General features: G+C 44.0%; 1 protein-coding gene across 2 annotated transcripts in view; it reads right to left on the minus strand.

Moving 5' to 3' along the window:
- ASXL2 (ASXL transcriptional regulator 2) overlaps window positions 1–24647 on the minus strand; it is a 227632-nt gene that overhangs the window by 152346 nt on the left and 50639 nt on the right. Inside the window, exons 2-3 of one of the 2 annotated variants that reach the window (XM_065401231.1) lie at window positions 17684–17766; window positions 13338–13340 (exon numbers count right to left, since the gene is read on the minus strand). In XM_065401231.1, coding sequence (XP_065257303.1) covers window positions 13338–13340; window positions 17684–17766 — 86 coding nt within the window. The remainder of the gene's footprint in view (window positions 1–13337; window positions 13341–17683; window positions 17767–24647) is intronic. The other variant, XM_065401229.1, reaches the window with a different exon arrangement.

Consider the following 24647-nt stretch of genomic DNA (forward strand, 5'->3'; position numbering starts at 1 on the left):
CTATCATGAAGACCAAAAGTCTACTGACTGTGATTAAGGGCTTGTCTACATTGCCACTTTTAGCACTGAAACTTTCCTCACTCAGGGGTGTAAAAAAACACACCCCTGAGCGATGCAAGTTTCAGCGCTGTAAAGTGGCAGTGTAGCTAGTGCTGGTAGCTATTCCCCTTGCGGAGGTGGTTTTTCACAGCACTGGAGACGCGACTACACAGCCACGTTAAAGTGCTGCCGCGGCAGCACTTTAACGTCGGCTGAGTAGACATATCGTATGAAAGCAAGTGGGATTACACTTGCACTTATTTAATTAGCCTCTACTTTTTCCGGTTTCTTCTCTCTGAATACCTACAAAAAATTACAGGTGATGGAAGATGTTCTAGATCCAGGTTTCTTCCTTCATCTTGGATGAAGGCATCCAGGTTTCTTCCTTCATCCATGAAAAGGTTGTCTTTACACTGCTTCCATCCTTCCTTTTCCCTGAAGGCATTACTGGCACTGATGGTTGCAGCCACTGACTAGTGAAACATCTGAACAAGATCTCAGTACTGCATCTATGGTTTGAAAATGCTTGTCCCTAGGAGCTATTAGAGGTGAACAGCAAATTCCCCTACGTTGTTGCAATAGTTTGTGACCAGGTATTTTATACTTTTGCTCTCCTAGCAGTCTCTGCAGAGGATGTACATAACCTGAAAAGGCAGAGAACGAGAAGTAAGCGGAGCATGGCTTGTCTTGCTTATGGAAGAGGTAGCGTTGGAAAGCCTCACCGTTGTCTGTATTACCAAACTGGTGTAAGAATGAAACCCCATTTCCTGTTTTGTTGTAACAGACACACACATTTCAATTTTAGAACTAACAAACGTTTATCAGAGGAGTGGAATATACGGCCCCTCGTTATTCTCAGCCTAGGGATGAATAAGCATGAAAACTACCAAAATACCATCTCACGCCTAACTTTGGCCTGCCAGCTTACAAATGAGGCACCAGTGGGAAAAACATTATACTGATGCCCGGCCTCTATCTGTGATGTGGTTAAGTACCAGGCATCAGTCACCACTGCTGTCAATTAAGCACCAAATTCAGTTTTGATACTCTGTTGGTAAGAAGTGTCAATTAAATATTTCTTTAATAATCCATTTTGTGTTTTCCTTGCAGCACTAATCATTTAACACTAACTCCACAATTCTGCCAATATCCTCACTAACACAAATAAATGTATGCAGGCTTTTTATATGACCTCTATTACAACAGTATGCGAGTACTTTACAAACATTAATTTATCTTCACTACACCCTGAGGAAGAATCATTCCATTTTATAAATGGATACCAGGTAGACCAAGGCCATTCAGGAAGTTTCTGTCAATGCTGGGAACTGAACTGAGTTCTTCTGAATCCCAAATCCAGTGCTTGAGCCAGAAGATTAATGTATAAATTATTTTCTTAAAAAATATGATTCTTTAGCTATTGGTTGCCTGCCCTCCTCTGAGTAATATATTTTAAGAGAATGTTGGCAATTCATGCCTTTCTCCAACTTTGATTCCTTCCAAGCCTGTACATTTAATTTGCAATTCTGCCAATTAAAAGGGAAAAGTCATACTGATTTTCTGGTAACATAAACAAAGGAGGAATATGAGCATTCCAGGATCATCTGCTTTATCTCCTTGAGCACGTCAGTATTTGATATTTCAAAACAGCCAAATTTCTTCACATACACACAAATGTTCCCTTTTCTTCTGTTTTGCTTTCACAAAAACCAAGAGTATGTGCTATTTTACATCAACTACTGGATGTTTAATATTATGTCAGACACTGAAGCAAGCCTGAAGCCAATAGTATTAATGGTTTTAACACAGGTCTTGGTGCAGTTGGATGACTCGGGGTCTAAAAAAGGAGGGGCTCCTGCACACTCCAAGCTATTTTTGCAGAAAACCACCACACATACACACACCGAAAATTCATTGTGTGTCTTATGAACTAGAAAAGCAAAATACATGCTTTCAAAACTGAGCAGCATTTTTTAAATGTAGTAGCATTTTGGCTGGTGTGTCAATCCATAATCCCAACTAGGGCTGTCAATTAATCTCAGTTAACTCACACAATTAACTCAAAAAAAAACTAATCGTGATTAAAAAATTAATTGCGATTAATCGCAGTTTTAATTGCACTGTTAAACAATAGAATACCAATTGAAATTTGTAAAATATTTTGGATTTTTTTCTACATTTTCATATAGTATTCTGTGTTGCAATTGAAATCAAAGTGTATATTATTTTTTATTACAAATATTTGCACTGTAAAAATGATAAAAGAAATAGCATTTTTCAATTCACCTCATACAAGTACTGTAGTGCAATCTCTTTGTTGTGACAGTGCAACTTACAAATGTTTATTTTTTTGTTACATAACTGCACTCAAAAACAAAACAACGTAAAACTTTAGCGCCTACAAGTCCACTCAGTCCTACTTCTTGTTCAGCCAATCGCTCAGACAAATAAGTTTGTTTACATTTATGGGAGATAATACTGCCCACTTCTCAGTTACAATTCACCAGAAAGTGAGAACAGGCATTTGCATGGCACTTTTGTAGCCGGCATTACAAGGTATTTGTGTGCCAGATACGCTAAACATTCATATGCCCCTTCATGCTTCGGCCACCATTCTAGAGGACTTGCTTCCATGCTGATGACGCTCGTTAAAAAAATAATGTGTTAGTTTAAGTTGTGACTGAACTCCTTGGGGGAGAATTGTATGTCCCCTGTTCTGTTTTACCCGCATTCTGCCATATATTTCAGGTTATAGCAGTCTCAGATGACCCAGCACGATAGTTTTAAGAACACTTTCACTGCAGATTTGACAAAGCGCAAAGAAGGTACCAAGGTGAGATTTCTAAAGATAGCTACAGCACTCGACCCAAGGTTTAAGAAGCTGAAGTGCCTTCCAAAATCTGAGAGGGATGAGGTGTGGAGCATGCTTTCAGAAGTCTTAAAAGAGCAACACTCCGACGCGGAAACTACAAAACCCAAACCACCAAAAAAGAAAAGCAACCTTCTGCTGGTAGCATCTGACTCAGATAATGAAAATGAATATGCGTAAAGCGATTGCACTATAGTACTTGTATTAGGTGAATTGAATTGAAAAATACTATTTCTTTTGTTTTTATACAGTGCAAATACTTGTAATCAAAAATAAATATAAAGTGAGCACTGTACACTTTGTATTCTGTGTTATAATAGAAATAAATATATTTGAAAATGTAGAAAACATCCTAAAATATTTAAATAAATGGTATTCTATTACTGTTCAACACTAAAAAAATTAAGCGTGATTATTCAATCTCTTGACAGCCCTAATCCCAACTATACATATAAAATGATGGGGTCTAAATTAACTGTTTCCACTCAAGAAAGATCTTGGAGTCATTGTGGATAGTTCTCTGAAAACATCCACTCAATGTGCAGCGGCAGTCAAAAAAGCAAACAGAACATTTAGAATCATTAAGGGATAAATAATAAAGAGAAAATATCATATTGCCTCTATATAAATCCATAGTATGCCCACATCTTGAATACTGCATGCAGATGTGATCACCCCATCTCAAAAAAGATATAATGGAATTGGAAAAGGTTCAGAAAAAGGCAAAAAAATTGATTAGGGGTATGGAACAGTAGCCATATGAGGACAGATTAATAAGACTGGGACTTTTCAGCTTGGAAAATAGATGACTAACGGGAGATATGATAGAGGTTTATACAATCATGACTGGTGTGGAGAAAGTAAATAAGGAAGTGTTATTTACTCCCTCTCATAACACAAGAACTAGGGGTCACCAAATGAAATTAATAGGCAGCAGGTTTAAAACAAATAAAAGGAAGTGTTTTTTCCCACACAACACAGTCAACCTGTGAAACTCCTTGCCAGAGGATGTTGTGAAGGCCAAGACTAGAATAGGGTTCAAAAAAGAACTAGATAAGTTCATGGAGGCTAGGTCCATCAATGGCTATTAGCCAGGATGGGCAGAGAGGCTAGGGACACCATCCGTTTGCCAGAAGCTGGGAATGGGTGACAGGGGATGGATCACTTGATTACCTGTTCTGGTCATTCCCTCGGGGCACATGGCATTGGCCACGGTCAGAAGACAGGATACTGGGTTAGGACCTTTGGTCCTGACCGAGTATGGCCATTCTTATGTTCATTCCAAGGTGAAATTAGCTAGTTTCTAAAAAATATTTAGCTGTTTGCTATATTTATCAAGGTAAATCAAGTCCTAGAATAAGGAGGACTTATGACAATTTTGTTTCCTAATGCACAGAACGAAATCCATGCTCTGTACTCCTCTTCCACCAGCCAGGGTCTTGAAATCCAGTCCTTCTCCCCAAATGTGCACCTTGCAAATTAATATGCTACCATATCATCAGATGTATTTCTATGGGGGGGGATGGGAATGACAGCTGTATTAAGACCAATGTTCCCTCTAATTTTTTCCATCCATGTGCGGAATAAATTTTGTTATGTGCACTGAGATAATGTGCAGATGTGCACCACCAGTAGAAACAAAAAAACCTAGATATAATATATATTTTAAAAGGTACCGCAGGGATAATTACTCCAGCCAGGACAGGTTAGGCATTAACTCACTACTCAAAGAATTAAATTTAAATGCAAGAGAAAAAAAATATGAAATGCATAGACCAGTCACAACACTAAAGTAACACTTTGAAAGAATAAAATTACAGAGAAGATATGGGCTTTGCAGGAAGTACCAAGAAGAAAGAACAAACAGTAACACAAGTATGTGTTCCTGAGCAAGGCTGTCCCGTCTCCCCTGGTGGAGTACAAGGGCGGGGGGAGGGGGACACCCTGACATCAGCACCCCCCTCCCGCCCTCGCTCTGCACAGCCAGCAGGAGGGTCCCAGGAGCAGCAGGGGCTCCAAGGCAGAGGCACCTGAATACACACTGCCGGCTGGATGTGTGAGCGGCTCTGCTAATCAACTGCGCGGCACTTCAGTCATTCCTGGGTGGCCGCCCCAGCACGCAGCTTACAGGGAACACAGATTAAGACCCCAAAATTCAGAATTTTACTACTTCAGTTTGCTATTTAAAGAATATATTAAGTCCAGTTAGCTGCGTCATGTTGCTAAGCAGTATCAGCAATTTTCTTGGAGCGAAGGATCTCATTGAGAGAAGACTAACCACTCACCCACCGAGACTATAGCAGGGTCACAAATTTAAATTCAACAGATTAAGCAAAACTGAAAGAATTGTCAAGTCAGGAGCCCTGGCACTACAAAATGGCCCTAATGCAGGGAATGAAAATCTGATAGGTATTCACAGGTGACGCTAAAAATGCAGACTCACTTTTAAAAAAAAGGAAGCAATCACAGCAGGTTGCAGGTAGTAAGTTGAAAAACAGCCCTGTCCATTGCTGCTCTGCCCTGGGTTTTGATATTTTTCATTATAAAAATTAGCTCTCTACACTTTTCCCCATCTGTTGGTTCCCTGTGGTTGCAAGGATTGCCCATTAACTAAGATAGTCTGCGATGTGATGAGACAGTACACACAGCTCAAGGAACGGGGAAGAAGCAACAGTTATGGCCTCTTGGGGAGCAGAAAACTAAATTGCCAGAGATGCAGTGTGCCCCATTTCAAGAGGGAAACCACTGTGACCACCCCATGAACGAATCCTTGTTGCCAGCTGTTCCACAATACAGTAGTCACTAGCTCCCTTTCTTCCTCTGCAGGATGGAAGCTATAATGGTGCTGGCAACACACGGTGTGGGCAGAAAGGAAGCAAGTAGGAGAAACTCTTTTCTATGGCAGTAAACAACCACCGGACTACCAAGGTCTACAGTTCAAACTTATTCCGAACCATCATTATAGACAGCCCTTAGCGGCAGAAAGTTCGGTCAGCAGAAACATATTTCACTTGAGCTATCCTGCCTTCCTCACTGCTTTTGTCCATGATGCAGAATTCTAACTTTATCTTCCAGAGTTGAAGACATTTATTTTGTCTTATTTGCAATGCAAAAAATAAAAACTGATTAAAAATCAGAACCATTTTATGGTGTTTTTAAAGGCAGGAAAAATCCTCTTAAGAACGAAATTCATACAGATTAGAAATGGAAAATATCTAGTCCATCACCCGGGCCAACACAGTCCCACATACATTCCAAAGCGCTCTGTCCAATCGTTAAGTAACTGGGCTCTCATTTCCCTCCCAAGACTATTCTAAAAATCAACACTTAAGCAGCAGTCAGTGGTAAGCATGCTCTTGCAACTGAAGCATTCTTCAAAGCACAGTATGTTCAGCAGCACTCATAACCAGTGTTTTGCTTCAAGTGGAAGAGAAATTCAGTTTAGATGAACATATAACAAACCTCTTTTGTTTGAATGGGAAGGGCAGAAGCTCATTGCCATCAATGGCTGAAAGCTAAAGCGATCAGGTGGCTGACTATGTTGAAAGGCAAAAATCCTTCCCCTTTGACTACAAATCAAATAAAAAGGTGAAAGCTTAGTATAGGACTTCTTGAGGTCCTTTCCAGTTGCTATGATTCTATGACTAACAGGAGTGGGCAAACTACGGCCTGTGGTCGGATCTGGCCTGCCAGGGCTTTGGATCTGGCCCGTGGGATTGCCACCCCCATGGTATTGCAGGCCCCACGCCGCTCCTGGAAGCGGCCAGCACCACGTCCCTGTGGCTCCTGGAAGGGGGGGGGAGGGGGAGGGGAAGAGACAGAGGGCTCGGCACGCTGCCCTCGCAGCTCCCATTGGCCGGGAACAGGGAACCGCGGCCAATAGGAGCTTTGGGGGAAGGTACCCACCACAGGCAGGGAGCCCTCTGGCCCCCTCCCCCAGGGGTCACAGAGACGTGGTGCTGGCCACTTCCGGGAGTGGCGCAGCGTGGGGCCAGGGCAGGGAGCCTGCCCCGGTCCCGGTGCGCGCTGCTGCCACCCCGGAGCCGCTCCAGGTAAGCGGTGCCGGGCCGGAGCCCACACCCCGAATTCCTCCTGCACCCTGCACCCCAACTCCCTGCCCTGAGCCCCGGCTGCACCCCACACCCCTCCTGTACCCCAATCCCCTTCCCTGGGCTCCCTTATACACCCTGCACCCCTCCTCTGCCCCAACCCCTTGCCCTGAGCCCCTTCCTGCACACTGCACCCCCTCCCACATCCCGCACCCCAACCCCCTGCCCCAGCCCTATGTTCATGGCCCTGCATGCAATTTCCCCACCCAGTTGTGGCCCTCGGGCCAAAAAGTTTGCCCACCCCTGCTCTATAAGCATGAAAGGCCTTCCAAAGCAGCCCTGCAAATCTCAAACTGAGGCAGCTTCTATCTTAGCTCAAGAATTGGAGATATTTTTTGGTAGAGAGCCCTAACAGAGATGGAGAGCACACACAACTTTACAGGAGTTCATAATTCCAAAATTTGTAATGACTCCTCTGGCTCTCAAACATATTGAAGAAACACTAGGAGACTCTTGAAAGAACGGTTGTGGGTTACGGGACACACAACTGGGCCCAGAGGTAAAGAAAAGGATAGGGCTTGTCAACACAAGATCAGCTAGCCAGAGTCTAGGGCTAGGTCTACACTACCCGCCTGAATCGGCGGGTAGAAATCGACCTCTCGGGGATTGAATTATCGCGTCTCATCGGGACGCGACAATCGATCCCCGAATCGACGCTCTTACTCCACCAGCGGAGGTGGGAGTAAGCGCCGTCGACGGGAAGCCGCGGAGGTCGATTTTGCCACCGTCCTCACAGCGGGGTAAGTCGGCTGCGATACGTCGAATTCAGCTACGCTATTCGCGTAGCTGAATTTGCGTATCTTAAATCGACCCCCCCTGTAGTGAAGACATAGCCTGAGTCTGCTGTTGGCACTTACAGCAATTCAGAGTCATAGATCCAAGACATGCTGCTACTATATGTCACAGTTTCAAGGCAACTGGACCTGTATTTCCCCTTGTGGTCCCTCTAGAATTCTGGCTACCAGCCATAACCTCTCTTGGGTGGAGACCCACACCACACTCCCTCCTGACAGGGGTATTTCCAGGCTGCACAGTGCCCTGCCTACACTGCAATATTCCAAGCAAGCCTAAACAAGCCTTGCTTTCTCTTCAAAGGTTATGAACAAAGAAAGTGCGATCAGGTCCAAGTTACCACACAGATCTTTCTAAGCAAGCACATTTATCTTTATAGGTTAACATGATTTGTTGGGGAAGAGCCAGCAGGGCTTTTGTAAAGGGAAATCATGCCTTGCCAAGCTATTAGAATTCTTTGAGAGAGTCAACAAGCATGTGGACAAGAGTGATCCAGTGGATACAGTGTACTTAGGTTTTCAGAAAGCCTTTGATAAGGTCCCTCACCAAAGGCTCTTAAGCAAAGTAAGCTGTCATGGGATAAGAGGGAAGTCCTTTCATGGATCAGTAACTAGTTAAAAAAAATAGGAAACAAAGGGTAAATAAATGTTCAGTTTTCAGAATGGAGAGAGGTAAATAGTGGTGTCCCCCAGGGATCTGTACTGGGCCCAGTCCTATTCAACATATTCATAAATGATCTGGAAAAAGGGATGAACAGTGAAGTGACAACATTTGCAGATGAAACAACATTATTCAAAACAGTTAAGTCCAAAGCAGACTGTGAAGAGCTACAAAAGGATCTCACAAAACTGGGTGACTGGGCAAGAAAATGGCAGATGAAATTCAGTGTTGATAAATGCAAAGGAATGCACATTGGAAAACAGAATCCCAACTGTACAGATAAAATGATGGGGTCTAAATTAGCTGTTACCACTAAAGAAAGATCTTGGAGTCATTGTGGATAAGTCTCTGGAAACATCCACTCAATGTGCAGCAGCAGTCAAAAAAGCAAACAGAATGTTGGGAATCATTAGGAAAGAAATACACCGTAAGACAGAAAATATCATCATGCCTCTGTATAAGAACATAAGAACATAAGAAAGGCCGTACTGGGTCAGACCAAAGGTCCATCTAGCCCAGTATCTGTCTACCGACAGTGGCCAATGCCAGGTGCCCCAGAGGGAGTGAACCTAACAGGCAATGATCAAGTGATCTCTCTCCTGCCATCCATCTCCATCCTCTGACGAACAGAGGCTAGGGACACCATTCTTACCCATCCTGGCTAATAGCCATTTATGGACTTAGCCACCATGAATTTATCCAGTCCCCTTTTAAACATTGTTATAGTCCTAGCCTTCACAACCTCCTCAGGTAAGGAGTTCCACAAGTTGACTGTGCGCTGCGTGAAGAAGAACTTCCTTTTATTTGTTTTAAACCTGCTGCCTATTAATTTCTTTTGGTGACCCCTAGTTCTTGTATTATGGGAATAAGTAAATAACTTTTCCTTATCCACTTTCTCAACATCACTCATGATTTTATATACCTCTATCATGTCCCCCCTTAGTCTTCTCTTTTCCAAACTGAAGAGTCCTAGCCTCTTTAATCTTTCCTCATATGGGACCCTCTCTAAACCCTTAATCATTTTAGTTGCTCTTTTCTGAACCTTTTCTAGTGCTAGAATATCTTTTTTGAGGTGAGGAGACCACATCTGTATAAATCCATGGTACACCCACAGCTTGAATACCGCGCGCAGACGTGGTTGCCCCATCTCAAAAAAGATCTATTGGACTTGGAAAAGGTTCAGAAAAGGGCAACAAAAATTATTAGGGATCTGGAACACCTTTCAGATGAGAAATTAATAAAACTGGAACTTTTCAGCTTGGAAAGGAGACCACTAAGGGGGTGTAGCGGGGCGATTACCCCGCTCCTGGGATAGAAGGAGAGAGAGAAGCTTAGGGAGGGAGACTAGGTAGCTGGCCGCAGCTGGCCCGGATAAGAGGGCTGTGAGTAAGGAGCCATGAGAGTCTCACTCCAACCTTGGAGAGAGAAAGACCTAGCTGCCTGGGAGAGACAGGGTACTTTCGGCAGAGCAGTGCTGGGGAGCTCAGGCCTGGCTAGCTCCCAGGCTGAGGCCTGGCAGGAAGGCCTAAGGAGGTACTGGGGCAGCAGGGAGACAGCTGGGCTAGAAAGGCAGCAGGTCCAATCCCCATGCCAATGATGAGTGGCCATTACAGACTGCAGTTTGCCCCAGAGAAAGGGGGCTAGATGACAACTGGCAGTAGCCACTGAGGCAAGGTGGGCATAGCAGGAGGGGGTTCCCCTGGGAGGGGAGACCCAGAGTGTGGGAGCACTGCCGTGGGGCAGCACCCCAAGATAAGGGGCACCAGAGTCCGGGAGGGACACAGGGCCAGCAGGAGACGCTCCGAGGCTAGATTGAGCTAATTCCTGGACTGACCAGCAGGAGGCACCACGGCAGTGAGTGCATGCCGTGTTACAGGGGCGATATGATAGAGGTCTATACAATCATGACTGGTGTGGAGAAAGTAAATAAGGAAGTGTTATTTACTCCTTCTCATAACACGAGAACAAGGGGGTCACTAAATGAAATTAATAGGCAGCGGGTTCAAAACAAACAAAAGGAAGTATATCTTCACACAACGCACAGTCAACCTGTGGAACTCTTTGCCAGAGGATGTTGTGAAGGCCAAGACTATAACAGGGTTCAAAAAAGAACTAGATAAATTAATGGAGAATAGGTCCATTGATGGCTATTAGCCAGGATGGTCAGGGATGCAACCCCATGCTCTGAAGTCTCCCTAGCCTCTGTTTGTCAGAAACTGGGAGTGGCCGACACAGGATGGATCACTTGATGTTTGTTCATTGTCTCTGAAGCACCTGGCACTGTCTGCTGTTGGAAGACAGGATACTGGGCTAGATGGACCAATGGTCTGACCCGGTATGGCTGTTCTTATGTTCTTAAGGTGAAAACATTAAAAACAATAAAAGAACCTACACGCATGCTGAAAAGCTTACTAGAGGTCACTGACTCCAACCTCCGGCTCTGGCAGGTGTCAGTCCTTCAAAACGCACAAATGGATTTTCACTATGGTTACAAATTCACAACGGCCTCTGATCCAGAACCAGAACCCTGGCTGGGCAGCTCAGCCTTTTCTTTATACAGCTTGGGCCTGTCGTCTCCAGGAACAGGTACTCAGCGGACAAAGGCACGGCTTTTGCATAACCAGATGTTGAAAATTAGCATTAACCTCCCCTTAGGCAGTCTCCAGGAAATCCACTTAACACTTATTGTCCCAAAAATCTATTGTTGTCCAGGACATTTTCAATATGATCCTTTGAACTCACAGGTCTGACATCACATCTCCCCCCGAGAGAAACTACATACAATCCCAGCTCACAATAATACATAAGCTTTGCATTTAATACAATAGACTCCAAAGATACTTAAGCTTAATTCTATAAGGTTTTTCAAGGAAATTGCTCTATCTGTCACAGAGTAGCAAGACCAATTTGGAATTATGAGAATCAGATCTGCTTTATCTTCTCTAATCTATGAAGAAATCTGGGGATTGAGGGTATGGTAAGAAAGATATAGAGAAGTCCAAAAGAGCAGAGGCTCAAGAGGATCACAGCTTCTGCTCCACTTTCTCTGACCATGCTGCAAACACAAAACAGCATTCTGCCAATGACAGCAAGTTTGAAATAATACTTTGTTGGATCCATTTGGCAATGTAGTGTGCTATCATGTTTAAGACACCTGCTAGGTTTATTGCTGAGAAGACTTTCATCCCACCTTAAACATTAAAGGCTCTAGAAGAAAATAACTCAGAAACCCAGAGATGCAAGTCCTGATCAAATCTGCTCTAGATTGAGGAATATGTCTAGAATCTATAACTAAAGAGCCAATCCTCTAAAAAGGTCTTAGTACAATTAGGATTCATGAGGACCTTGTACATCATCAGGTTCTGTACAAGTGTTCGTTTACATGACTTGCACTACTACTACTACCATCACCACCACGAGTTTGTTTTCAAGATCACAGACCTGCTTATGTTCCCTTTAAGATCAATGACAAAACTTGTTTTACTTCATTAGGAGAAAGCTCACTGTTGCTAAAAGACTAAGGAGGCATAATCTTGGTAGCACATTCCTGAGACCAGGAAGGACCATTAGAATATTAATATTAGGAAAAAGAAGGCTTAATTAATAGATCATTATTTGAAAAGATTCTTGTTTGAGGTATACTGATACTTGTGTCAAGATTAAAAAACTGAGTAACCCTGGTGTTGAACCATGCTCTCATAGGGCATAGACACTGGGATGCAACCCGTGATTAGGAGAAGTGATCACACCTTTGAGCCTGGATTAAAATAATTCCCTTTACCTAGCCACTTATCCAGAGAAGGTACCACGGGCACTGTTTTAGCATCAAGCTGCTGGAACCATGAATAGGCTTTCTGAAGCATCCCTGGAGGTGTTGAAGCTACACACTAAGGATTATAAAAATGAAACTGCCATGAGTTGATATCAAATCTAAAAGCTTCTAATGGCTTGAGAACCATGAAAGTTTGTGGGTATGCAACCTTTGAGATCAAAGCTAAGTAAGCAGCGTGGAGGAGTTATCTACACAAGCTTTTACCATGAATATTTTATATTCTGAAATAAGACCGTTTATGCCCAGAATTGAGCAACAACCTCCAGATTTCAAACAAACCAGAAAAAAAATCCAGGATGCTTTTGATGAGCAAGGAAACTATGCGCTCAAGAAATGAAGGCACAGTAAAGTCTCTGGAGACAGTACAGAGAGTTCATCGTAAGTACAGTATTCCATTCCTGTCATCTAGTAATAGAGGCTGTTACCTTCCACGAAGAAGCTCCTGAACAAAGAAGAATCAAATTGTCAAATTCTACTCAGCTTTTTCAGGATGCTAAAAGGTCCAACATGGCTCTCACGTTTTGTTCTTGACATCAAGACTTGTATCAGACTGGGAATTGCACACAAAGTATGGTTGCTAAATGAGAACTGCTTAAGATTCTCCATTCCACTGATGATTAAAAAAAAGGGAAGATTTTGGAGCTGAGAAGAATTTACAGCTTCAGCTAATCCCATTCCAGAAGGAAGGAAGGAAGAATAAATGCTTGTCTTTAAAAAAAGACAAGTTAACAACTATGTTTGAAATACACCCAGAAGATAGCCCATACTATCCTACTGTCTGCCAGGCATTGGATAATTAAATATGGCCAAAAAAAAAAAGCCTCTAAAATCCTGCAAAAATAACAGGAGTACTTGTGGCACCTTAGAGACTAACAAATTTATTAGAGCATAAGCTTTCATGGGTTGTAGCCCACGAAAGCTTATGCTCTAATAAATTTGTTAGTCTCTAAGGTGCCACAAGTACTCCTGTTATTTTTGCGGATACAGACTAACACGGCTGCTACTCTGAAATCTAAAATCCTGGGATCTTTGAAACCTTCTGGCCCCTTAAGCCAGTTTCTCAATAAAAATGTAAAAATGAAGGGATCCAATAACGAAATAAATATTTCACTATCATGCCCTAATTTTATCATTTACAAGACCAGAGCTCTGTCTGAGACAGCCTGTAATAGTAGCAGCCACTCCAGGAACTTCACCTTAATTTTTTTGGGAACTTAAAGTTTAGAGGCCATTGTGGAATCTAGTACTGACTCAATGAGCTCTATCATCTGGATAGGTATTAACAATGATTTCTCTTTGTTGACTGAGACTCAGGTAGGTGAAACGCTGGGCTTTCCAATAAATGCAGTCAGCCCCATGCTGCGATGATTTCCCTGGAATGAGCCAATCATTGGGGTATAGGTATACCTGGATTCCTTGCTGTCTCAGGTGAACCACCATCGCCACCAGGCATTTTGTAAAGCCTGTTGGCACTGTTGATAGTCCAAATTGCACAACTCTGTATTGGTAGTGGCAATTACCCACTTGGAACCTCAAGATTTTTTTCCTGTGAGCTGGATAGATTGTTACGTGAAACTAGGCATCTTGGAAGTTGAGAGCCATGAACAAGTCCTGTGCCTCTAAGAAGGAGATTATGGTGGCTAATGTTACCAACCTGAATTTGAATCAGCAGATGAAGGTATTTAGCTATATCAAGTCCAGAATTGGGCACCTGTCTCCCTTTTTCTTTGGTATTAGAAAATAATGGGGGTAAAGCCTTCCCTCTGTGTTCCAGAGGCACTTCTTCCACGGCTCCAAGACTTAGAATGGACTCCATCATCTCTTGATGTAACAATCTCTTATGAGAGGGATTCCTAAAAAGGGATGGGGCAGGGAGGTGCGGGAATAGGGAGGGTCTAGAATTGTATAGCTTACCCCTACCCTCGATGATCCCTTGGGACCCCACCATCTATTGTGATAAGATTCCAGGCTCCTTGAAAAGAAAATAGTATTTCCAGAAGCAGGGAGAGTGGAAAATGATCCCCCAGCACAGGATTCCCAACCAAGGAATCAAACTGGCTGCCTTGGTGAGATTGCTAGGTGAGCAACTGATGAGGAGGAGGCAGAAGGTTTCCTTTGGTACCTCTGTCTCTTCTTAGGAGGCTCAGATCGCCTTTCCTGGGTCTAGTAACTCTGTGGCCTTACCCGATTCCTCCTCGGTACAGGACAGGAGGCACCTAATGATCGTAATGTTACTCAAGAAGCCTAGGGAGAGGTGCATGCCACCATCTGACCCTCAGGAACTTAAATTCCTTCTTGCTGTCAAGGGGGAGTTTGTCCAAGAATTTAGAAGCACAGTGCCAATTTAAATAATCACATTTAGCCCAATAAACATGTCTAGTAATTGGCAATTCTCATTTGCAGCTGGCTGAAGAGTAATTTGTGTGTCCAAATAAATAATCTTTTCGTTTCTTTACTCAGGGCATGGACATTGGTGATCCCTGCTGTCTGGTTTATTCATGGACTACAGCCACAACTAAAGAGCCTGGAACAGGATGCATGCAGAATTGCTCAAATCCTGATAATGGCACTTGGTGTCGATCAGCTCTTTCGAATGGAGGCATTAGGGACGCTGGTGTCTGCCAGACCTGTATACCTGGTTCCAGCAGTCACTTGTTCATTGGCATTGCCAACTGTCCAGGTAGAGATCCATGAAAAGTGTCCAGGAGTTATGGGATTTCTCCTGGAGAACTTCCACTACTATTTCAGGGGTGTCTGCAATATGGCATAACTGCACATGAAAGGCCTTGTAATCATCAAGTTTTGCGTTTGATAAAGAAGGTGAATGCTCTTGTCCAGTGAAGAAGAAGAAATAGTTGCTCGTATAAGTTCTTCAGCATGCAGATCCTCTTCCTGAGCAATTACAGGAGTAAGGCTCTGAGGAACTGTTCTCTAAGGTCCTTGACGCATTCCCATGTGTTTTGTAAGAGGAGAAGACCTGAGGCTAGGGGGAGCCACAGAAGCTGGCTTCCTAGCAGGCTATAATTCCCAAGCTGCACAATATGCCCAAGACTGATAGTAGGGGTAAGGGGCCAGGAGAGCCAATACCATTCTTGTCTTTGGAACCCCTAGATGTAGGGAAATAATAAAGTGCTCTAGATTCCCTGTCAAAGCTATACAGATCAAATTACTGGGACCTTGAAGAGTGGGTGGAGTGATAGTCTCTGAGCATAGCAGGGAGAGGTGAGGCGAATGAGTATTCCTCCTCTAGAGGTAGAGCTACCTTAACCAGGGTCCCAAGCAAAACCACAGCATCCACTCTGGCTGGCACTGAAGAAGAACTTGATACCATAATGGTACAAATGGTTGGTAGCATGAATGGTATTTTCACCACAGAGGAGAGCAGTGGCGATTCAGGGTGAGCTGACACTGAGGTCAGTGGAAGCTTTTGCTACTGGGAAAGATGGTACCAAGGGCAAACAGATGAAAGCCATCAGTACCAAAGTCCCGGATACCGATGATGTCAGTACCAGGAGCTTCAGTGCCAAGGATTCTGCCAGGTGAGACATGCACAAGAGGCATGTACCAAAGCACAGTGACTGGTACCCGAGGGGATGCCAACAGGACTCATCTTCAGCCTGGAGCTGTTCTTTAAAAAGGCAGAATGAGGAGACCTCTGCTTTTTTCTTATGAGGACTGGGTGAGAGCGACCTAGATTTATGCTCCTTCCTCCCCTAACCACAGCCTTTTTACCAGTCTCAGGACATCATCTTAGACACAAGTCCTAGAGCGCTGAGGCTGAGCTCACAGGAGCACTTTGAGAAGAGGCTTGTTCTGGTCTAGGGGTCGGCAACCTACGGCACGCGAGCCGATTTTGAATGTCACGCGGCTGCCTGCCGCGGTTCCGACCCCCAGCCGCACTCAGCCCCCCCGCCCACCGCTCTCCCCTGCTGGGGCAGGAGGCAGAAGCTTCGTCCTGCAGCAGCCAAGCTCCTCCCCCCCCCCCCCCCCGCTTCTTCCCCCAGCCGTGGTGCAGCCTGCTTTCCTGCCCCTCCTCCTCTCCTTCCCTGCGCCGGCCCTTGCAAAGGGATGGGGGAGGAGTGGCAGCGTGCTCGCTGCTCCGCAAAAGCCCCGCGACCCCGCTCTCCCGGCCGGAGCTCCAGCCGGCGTGCGGCAGCCCCGCGGCCCCTTGCTAAAGCCGGCCCTGGGTAAAGGAGGCAGAGAAGAGGTAGGGACGGGGCCTTGAGGCAGGGGGTGGAACAGGACATATCCCTTCTAGCCCCCTGCCATGAGCCGCTCAGGCACCCCCAGCCTTCTGCCCTGCACCCCCACACCCCTCCAGCCCTCTGTCCTGACCTCTGAAGCCCCCCACACCCCCAGCCCTCTGCCCTGACCTCTGAAGCCCCCCACACCCCCAGCCTTCTGCCCTGCACCCCCATACCCCTCCAGCCCTCTGCCCTTACCCCTGAACCCCCCACACATCCAGCCTTCTGCCCTGCACCTCCACACACACCCCAGCCCTCTGCCCTGACCTCTGAAGCCCCCCACACCCTTCAGCCCGCTGCCGGCCTAGGTGAACAGAACTCCAGGCTGGCAGCAAGCTGAGCAGGCTGGTGGCGTAAGATCAGCATTTTAATTTAATTTTAAATGAAGCTTCTTAAATATTTTGAAAACCTTTTTTACTTTACATACAACAATAGTTTAGTTATATAATATATAGACTTATAGAGAGAGAGACCTGCTAAAAAACGTTAAAATGTATTACCGGCACGCGAAACCTTAAATTAAATTAAATAAATGAAGACTCGGCACACCGCTTCTGAAAGGTTGCCTACCCCTGTTCTGGTCGGTCATGCTCACTCATAAATCTGTTGTAAGGGCAGAACCCAGTACTAGCAAAGTCTCACAGCCAGCCACCAGGGGATTCTTTTAAGGGGGGGGGAAGTCAGTTCTGTGTTTGTTTTAGTTCATTTCTAGTTAATTTTTCTTTACAGTTCTGCACTGGTACAATGTGGCAATATCTGAGCTAAAAACACTCCAGAAAAATGTTGAATTCCAGATTTTGAAAAGTGAATACAAGTTAATAAAAGCTAGTATAGTAATTTTCAGTTTTGCATTAAAAAGATTATCCCAATAAGATCGGAGCCTAAAATACCAGAGCACGTCCCTTTTTATGAGCAATTAGAAGGGCTGCAGAACAAAGACAGATACAGCTTCCTTAGAAATGAATTATGAACTGCATGAATCACTTGGAGTAAAATTCACAACCCTAGGTCACTTGGGAATCATTTCATAAAATAGAATTTAAGGGCCTAAGTCCTCTATGCACTTGAAAAATTTACAATTTTATCTTTAGTAACCAAAAAAATGCACAAGATAGGACTGAATGGTAGAGCAACTCACCTGATTTCTTTCAGTCCTTCTTTCTGGATAACTTGAAGAATCTCTTTATGGCTCATAGGTGTATTGGGGTATTTCTCCAGTACCTGGCATGCATAAACAGATGAAGAGGGCAAAATTACTTATCTTCAATTTTTCAAAAAACAAAATCTCTTATCCTAAATAAATCCACACTTAACAGTTTTCATGTCTCCAGGGAGCACCCTAGGAGACAGGAATCTCTTCCCTACCGCTTTCACCTGAGACTATAATTGCAAGCCATGGTGATAGATTAAATACATAAATACTGCATCATATCTTCAAATTTATTTTTACCATTTAAAACTGAAAGTAATTGGGATTTTTAGTTCTCACTTAAGTGGATGGACAAATCTGATTGGTCTATATAGTCTACACCTTCAGAAAAACGTACAAGTGCAAAATAGTGCTGTATACTGAAAAACTGCAGGATGCCTGTTTTAGCACGTACATGAAAGTGAAGGGGGGGGCGGAGCTAGATGAACATCTTCTATTGGACACTCAGACTGCTGTGACGGAACTGACCACTGGATCCTGTGCTCTTTAAGCCTAGATAATACTTAGTCCTGCCATGAGTGCAGGGGACTGGACTAGATGACCTCTTGAGGTCCCTTCCAGTCCTATGATTCTATCTGAACAGAGTCCAGGCACAGTCCTGCCATGAGTGCAGGGGACTGGACTAGATGACCTCTTGAGGTCCCTTCCAGTCCTATGATTCTATCTGAACAGAGTCCAGGCACGATCCCTGTCTTGGAGACTTTAGGCACACTCTTAGGGTGCATATCCTCTAGCACCTCGGCCTGAGAGGTAAGACCTCACAGTCCAACTGCCTTGTCCCTAGAACCCTTCAGGCCTGCCGCCATAGCTTAAGACAGTGGTCCCCAAACTCTAGGGCGTGCCCCCCTAGTGGACATGGAAGAACGTTCAGGGAGGTGCACCAGGGCCTGGGCCAGCCCCCACGGGGGGACGGGGAGGGAGAGCCACCCAGCCCCGCTCTGCCCCCAGCTCCACTCCAGTCCTGCCGTCAACCACAGATCCGGCTATGGCCATGGCCCCTAGGCCCACAGCCTCTGCCCCAGCTGCAGTGCCGGCCTCGCTCCCGGCCCCAGCTCCTGACCATGGCTCCTGGGGAAATGCGGACCGGGTAAGGGGGATACGGACAAAAAAGTCTGGGGGCCATTGGCTTAAGCACACCTTCTCCCAGAACTCCACCCTAAGGTGTGAGCTTTCTGATTTACAGGTTTACCTCTTCAAGGGGCACTGTTGTAAAACCAGACCACAAACAAGACGTAAATTTGGTAAAACAATTTACCAAAGGTCATGGAGTATCCACCATCACTTACAATTTTTAAATCAAGATTTGATGTTTTTCTAAAAGATCTACTCTAGTAATTGAGGAAGTTGACAGGTTTTCATTAAGTTGGTTTTGCATAGTCACTCAATTCCCGTTTCAATGCTTTTTGTTGAGTTTTATTTCTTTTCCTTTTGTGTTTTAATCAATACATTTCTAACCTTTAACCTCTAACATGAATTTCCTAGCGTGTTTGCCATGGTATTAAGCAAGCTGATGCCTATGTATTTGAAATTTCATTTATAACTGTTTAATGTTGAATTGTGACAGAGTCATATTAACACCTTTGACTCTTTGGGCCCATATAGTCCATCAACATTAAAACAGCACATGATAGGTGCAACACATAAAACTCTTTGCGCAGGGTTCTCAAACATCACTGCTCTTTCTTTAGTAGCACAAGAAATACACACATCTATACAAAAATAATAAACCCTACACACTCCTTGTTTCACTTTCCTCAACCCTCTGGAGTATACTTTGGGCAGGGGTCCAGGTCCTCTGCGGGTGTCCAAGACTCTTCTGCAGCTCATGGCTTGACTTCTGAACCAGGTGGCTTTTCTTCCCCTCTAGCTCAGCTTGCGTTTTCTGACCTTGGTTGGTAACACAGTTAAACTGTGTATTTATACCTGCTACTGTATTTTCCACTCCGTGCATCTGATGAAGTGGATTTTAGCCCACGAAAGCGTATGCCCAAATAAATGTGTTTGTCTCAAAGGTGCCATAAGGACTCCTCGTTGTTTTTGCTGATACAGACTACACGGACAGCTGAACTGAGCCCTCTCTGCTCTGAAAGCATACCCCCAACTTCTTTTTCTGCCCAAAGCTTCTTGTGTCTGAGTCCCTCAAGTTTATATGTGGCAACACCAACATCTGGATCCTTTGTTCTGCTGCTAGAGATTTTCCATTGCTCTAAATGCCAGTCGCCTGTTGAGGGGTAGAAGAATACTGGCTCTCTGAGGCTTGGGCTAACCCCATTGTCCCAAGATGTTTCCATCTGAATAGCCAACCATTTAGATTTAATGACTGACTATTGTCCCTAGTCTAGCAGAGATCTGACACGGCTCTGTCAGCCTATGACAGAATCCACATACCTAATACTATGAAAATTGCTATAACAGCTTCATAATACCAACCAGAATTCATAAGATGTACAGATTACCCAAATCATCACAGAGGGGTTGGGAAGAGGAGAAAGGGTGAAAAAAGAAAAAATCTACAGTTCAGAAGATACTACAAATATTCTTCCTTCCTCCAGAATGGTAAATGTTCTATAGTGATACTTATTTCTAGATGGAATAAGATTGTGTCCCATCTCATCAGAAGTAGATCCAGATACAACAAGCCACATTCAATTACTGCAATAATTCTACAGAATGAAGTCACATATCCTGAAAAAGCTCCAACTGGTACAAAATGCAGCAGCCATTTTACTTACCAACACAGGTCAGTGTTAACATCATCCAAGTCAAGTCTCTCTTTGAAACCATGACATTATTCCAGTGGAATACAGTTAACTGCCTACCAAAAGAGGCTCATGAGCACTGGAAACAACTTTAGAAGGAGCAGGACATCAGCTGTGAAATTCGCTACTAGAAGAATTAAGAATAACTACTAAACTCATCCAATTCAGAACTAAATGCCAACCTTGTCCCTTCAACTTGGCTTTCCCACAATAATCTCTTTGACTAACTTTATAGGGACTTGTGTGTGTGAAATAGTTTTTCCTACTGAGTGGGAAGGAAGAAATACATTGATATTTGTATTTTTAAATGTGTGCTAGGTACTCGGAGAATAGAATGACAGAATCAATTAAGAGTACTTAGACAGCACTGACTGAAATGGATGTCCAATTCCTTCACTGCTTCCAGAAAATGAGTATTTTCCAAGTATTGCCAAAGTGAAGTGGTGGGTGGGTGGGTGGGTGTGTGCGTTCGTTCGTCCCTGCTTCAAAAGCAATCCTTATTAAAAGTCTTGGTTCAAGACAGACTCCTGGGTGCTATGATCATATGAATGAATAATGGACAGTGATGGCACAACACTTGGTAAGTTGTTCCAATGAAAACCAAAGAACTAGGGTTAAACCAATGAAATTAATAGGCAGAAGGTCTAAAAACAAACAAAAGGAAGTACTTTTTCACACAATGCACAGTCAACCTATGGAACACCACCTCGCCAGTGGATGTTGTGAAGGCCAAAACTATAACGGAATTCAAAAAAGAAGTAGATAAGTTCATGGAGAACAGGTCCATCAATGGCTATAGTCAAGATGGTCAGGGATGCAACTCCATGCTCTGGGTGCCCCTAGCCTCTGACTGCCAGAAGCTGGGAATGGACAACAGGGGACAGATCACTCAGTTATTGCCTATTCTGTTCATTCCCTCTGAAGCACCTGGCATTGGCCATTGTCAGAAGACAGGTGTGACACAGGGCCAAAAAAGGTTAAGCAGCTTGCAAGCTAAATGACCCAAAATTCTACCTTTAAAGACATATTAGGAAAGTATGTAAAGGGTAATTAGAGCTATTCCTTATAAATAGCTAGCAAAGCCATTGTTAAAGAATTGGAAGAAGATAGTGATTGTACTAGTTTATGTTTATCTATATCTTGTTAGAGGTTAAAAATATAGCCAAACGGTTACTGTCTGTCGTTGTATTCGGTTAGTTCAAAGATATCAATACCTGACATAACAATTGAGTTTTTCAGTGCCACCACCAATACAAACATGATAGCATGCAAGGAAGCACCAGCAAATGAGACCAAAAAGAAACGGGGGAAAAACAAGAGGAAATAAAGTACGACAACAGTAGCGAAAAGGGATAAGTCATCATTTACTGAACTTTAAACCCATGCCAACATGACCAACATTAGTATGCATTTAAATCCCACGTGGGGAGAGGATAGCTTCACCTAGATCTTAAGTTCATAGCTACCTTTAAGGAATACACTGTCCTCCTGCCACAGAAACCAGCTAAAGCACATCTGAATGTGAATAGTGAGCGACACCTTGTGGCCACAATTTATAGCCACACAGACAACACAATGTGCAGAATACTGTATTGGCTGATAGGACGGAATCAACTAGACTGGACTTGGTCCTTTCTGTTTCTAATTTCTGTGACTATATTTCCTAAAGCAGGGGTAAAAGCTCTGCCTACTCACTACCAACCTGAAACATAATACACAATACATGGTGCAGAACTTTTATTAAAGGATCATCCCTCTAGTTTGTGTTCTTTGATCAATGGTGAAATAGTTAATACTGATATTTAAAATTAGTACAATTACATTTTAAAATTAACAGTCTATCGAGATGAATAGAAGCAGTTCACACCTCTCAGAGCTACAGTACCAGCTCAGAGAGCTGCTGCGTGCTAGCTCGAAAGAATAGCTTTGGATCCGCAATCCTGTCTAGTCTCTTCGGCAAAGGCAGCTTTATCCAAAAGGCTTTTCTTCTTATGCCTCTCAGTGCTGTCGCAGTTTTAAAACTAAGCCGACCTTGTTTACCTCAGTGCACTGTTTAGAAAGCTCACACCAAATGAGCAGCACTCATCCATCTGCAAACTGTACCAGCTTTGGAAAGGGAGTTCTAGGCCACGTCTACACTATCCGCTGGATCGGAAGGTAGTAATCGATCCCCGATAGATCGATTTATCACGTCTCGTCTAGACGTGATAAATCGATCCCCGAATCAACACCCGTACTCCACCTCGGCAGGAGGAGTACGCGGAGTCGACGGGGGAGCCGCGGCGGTCGACTTGCCGCCGTGAGGACGGCCAGGTAAGTCGAACTAAGATACTTCAACTTCAGCTACGCAAATAGCGTAGCTGAAGTTGCATATCTTAGATCGATCCCCCCCCCTAGTGTAGACCAGCCCCTAGATTAAAACTGGCATTTCTTAGCCACCTGCCCGTAGCGATGTTCTGGCAATAAGACTGATAACAGCACTGGTCAGGGACATCACCATCAGACTAAACAATTTCTCTCCTGCTCCCAATGCTGGTTTAAAGAGAATGTTATTACTTGAATAAAGAGTATTTAATCATTTGAGGAGCTTCTACTGGTGGTTTAACCAGATATTGACGCTAAATGGAAGCAAGTATACAGTCCTCTACAGGATTCCCATCACATTGTTGGTATTGCAGGTTTTTCCATCTTTTAGTGTTACAGATAAGCCAACCAGAGGATCAGAAATAACAGCGTTTATCACCTTAAGAGAATTTTCAGTTTATATAATACATGCTAATAGGTGTTTGTCAGCTTTCAGAAAATGCGCTGAGCAAAGCACTCACGTTACTAGGTGGTAAAACATTTGCCTGTTCATAACAAGTACAGATACATGAAATTATCTTATCCAAGACAAAGTTGTCTGTGAGGAGATTGGGAGACCTTTCATTCGGTCCACTATAGCCAGGTACAGCTCAGTGAACCTCTGAAACAGTCTGGCCCTGTCTATGGAGAATGCTAGTGCTCATCTAATGTCCAATGTGTGTTGTCCTTCATTCCTATTTGCATGAGGTTTGGGGGAAAAACGCAGGTAAGTAAGTAGCTTGATTGCTATGAAAATCAAACTACTTTAGGGAGGAAACCCAGATGAGGCGTAAGTATACCTTATCTTTAAAGAACGTACATTGTGGGGCGAATATCAGGGAACGCAGTTCAGACACTCTTCTGGCAGAAGTGATGGCAATTAGGAAAACCACTTTCCAAGAGAGGTATAGTAAGGAGCACATTGCTAAAGGCTCAAATGGTGGTCCCATACATTTAGACAAGACCAGATTCAAGCCACAAGGGGGAAAGGACTCTCTTAATTGAGGGTACAACCTTTCCAGGCCTTTAAGGAATCTGACTGTCACGTCATTTGAAAAAAGCAGAATGGCTATCCATCCAAGGAGAGAAAGCAAATACTGCTGCCAGATGAACCTTGATAGAGGAAATTGCTAAACCTTGCTGTTTCAGGTGCAAAAAAAGTTGAGTATATGTTGGATGCAAGCCCAAATCAAGAACCACTTCCATTTTGATAGGTAGGCAGCCCTGGTGGAGGGCTTTCTACTAATTGGTAACACCTAGTGAACTTGCTCTGAGCAAACCTTTTCTCTGGGATTTAGCTATGGAGTTTCCAGGACGTTGAATGAAAGGAATGCAGATTTGGGTGGAGCAGCCAAACATGGTCCTGAGAGATCAAATCCAGGTGCAACAGGAGTAAGATTGGAGCCGCCACAGAGATCCAGTCGAGAGGAGAACCGGTGTTGGCGGCACCACACTGAGGCTTTTAGTCTTGATCCCTGCTTGATCTTTAGTAGCACTCTGTGTAGGAGTGTGATTGGGGAGAAAAGCTTACCAAGTGATCCACATCGCTCTGTAGCAGTGACCTGTCCTCTATTATTTACCACTCCCCAATTTTTGTGTCATCTGCCAACTTTATCAGTCATGACTATGTTTTCTTCCATGTGACTGATAAAATGTTAAACAACATAGGGCCATGGAGCTATGCGAGGAGCTTCTTCCAATCCTCCAGCAGCAGGACATGCAAACAAGGGAGGACATACCAGTACAGAAACAGGTTACTACAGTGACCAGGAAGACTGCTACCCCAGACT

This window comes from Emys orbicularis, chromosome 3 (genome assembly GCF_028017835.1).
Source record: "Emys orbicularis isolate rEmyOrb1 chromosome 3, rEmyOrb1.hap1, whole genome shotgun sequence".
Taxonomy (NCBI): domain Eukaryota; kingdom Metazoa; phylum Chordata; order Testudines; family Emydidae; genus Emys; species Emys orbicularis.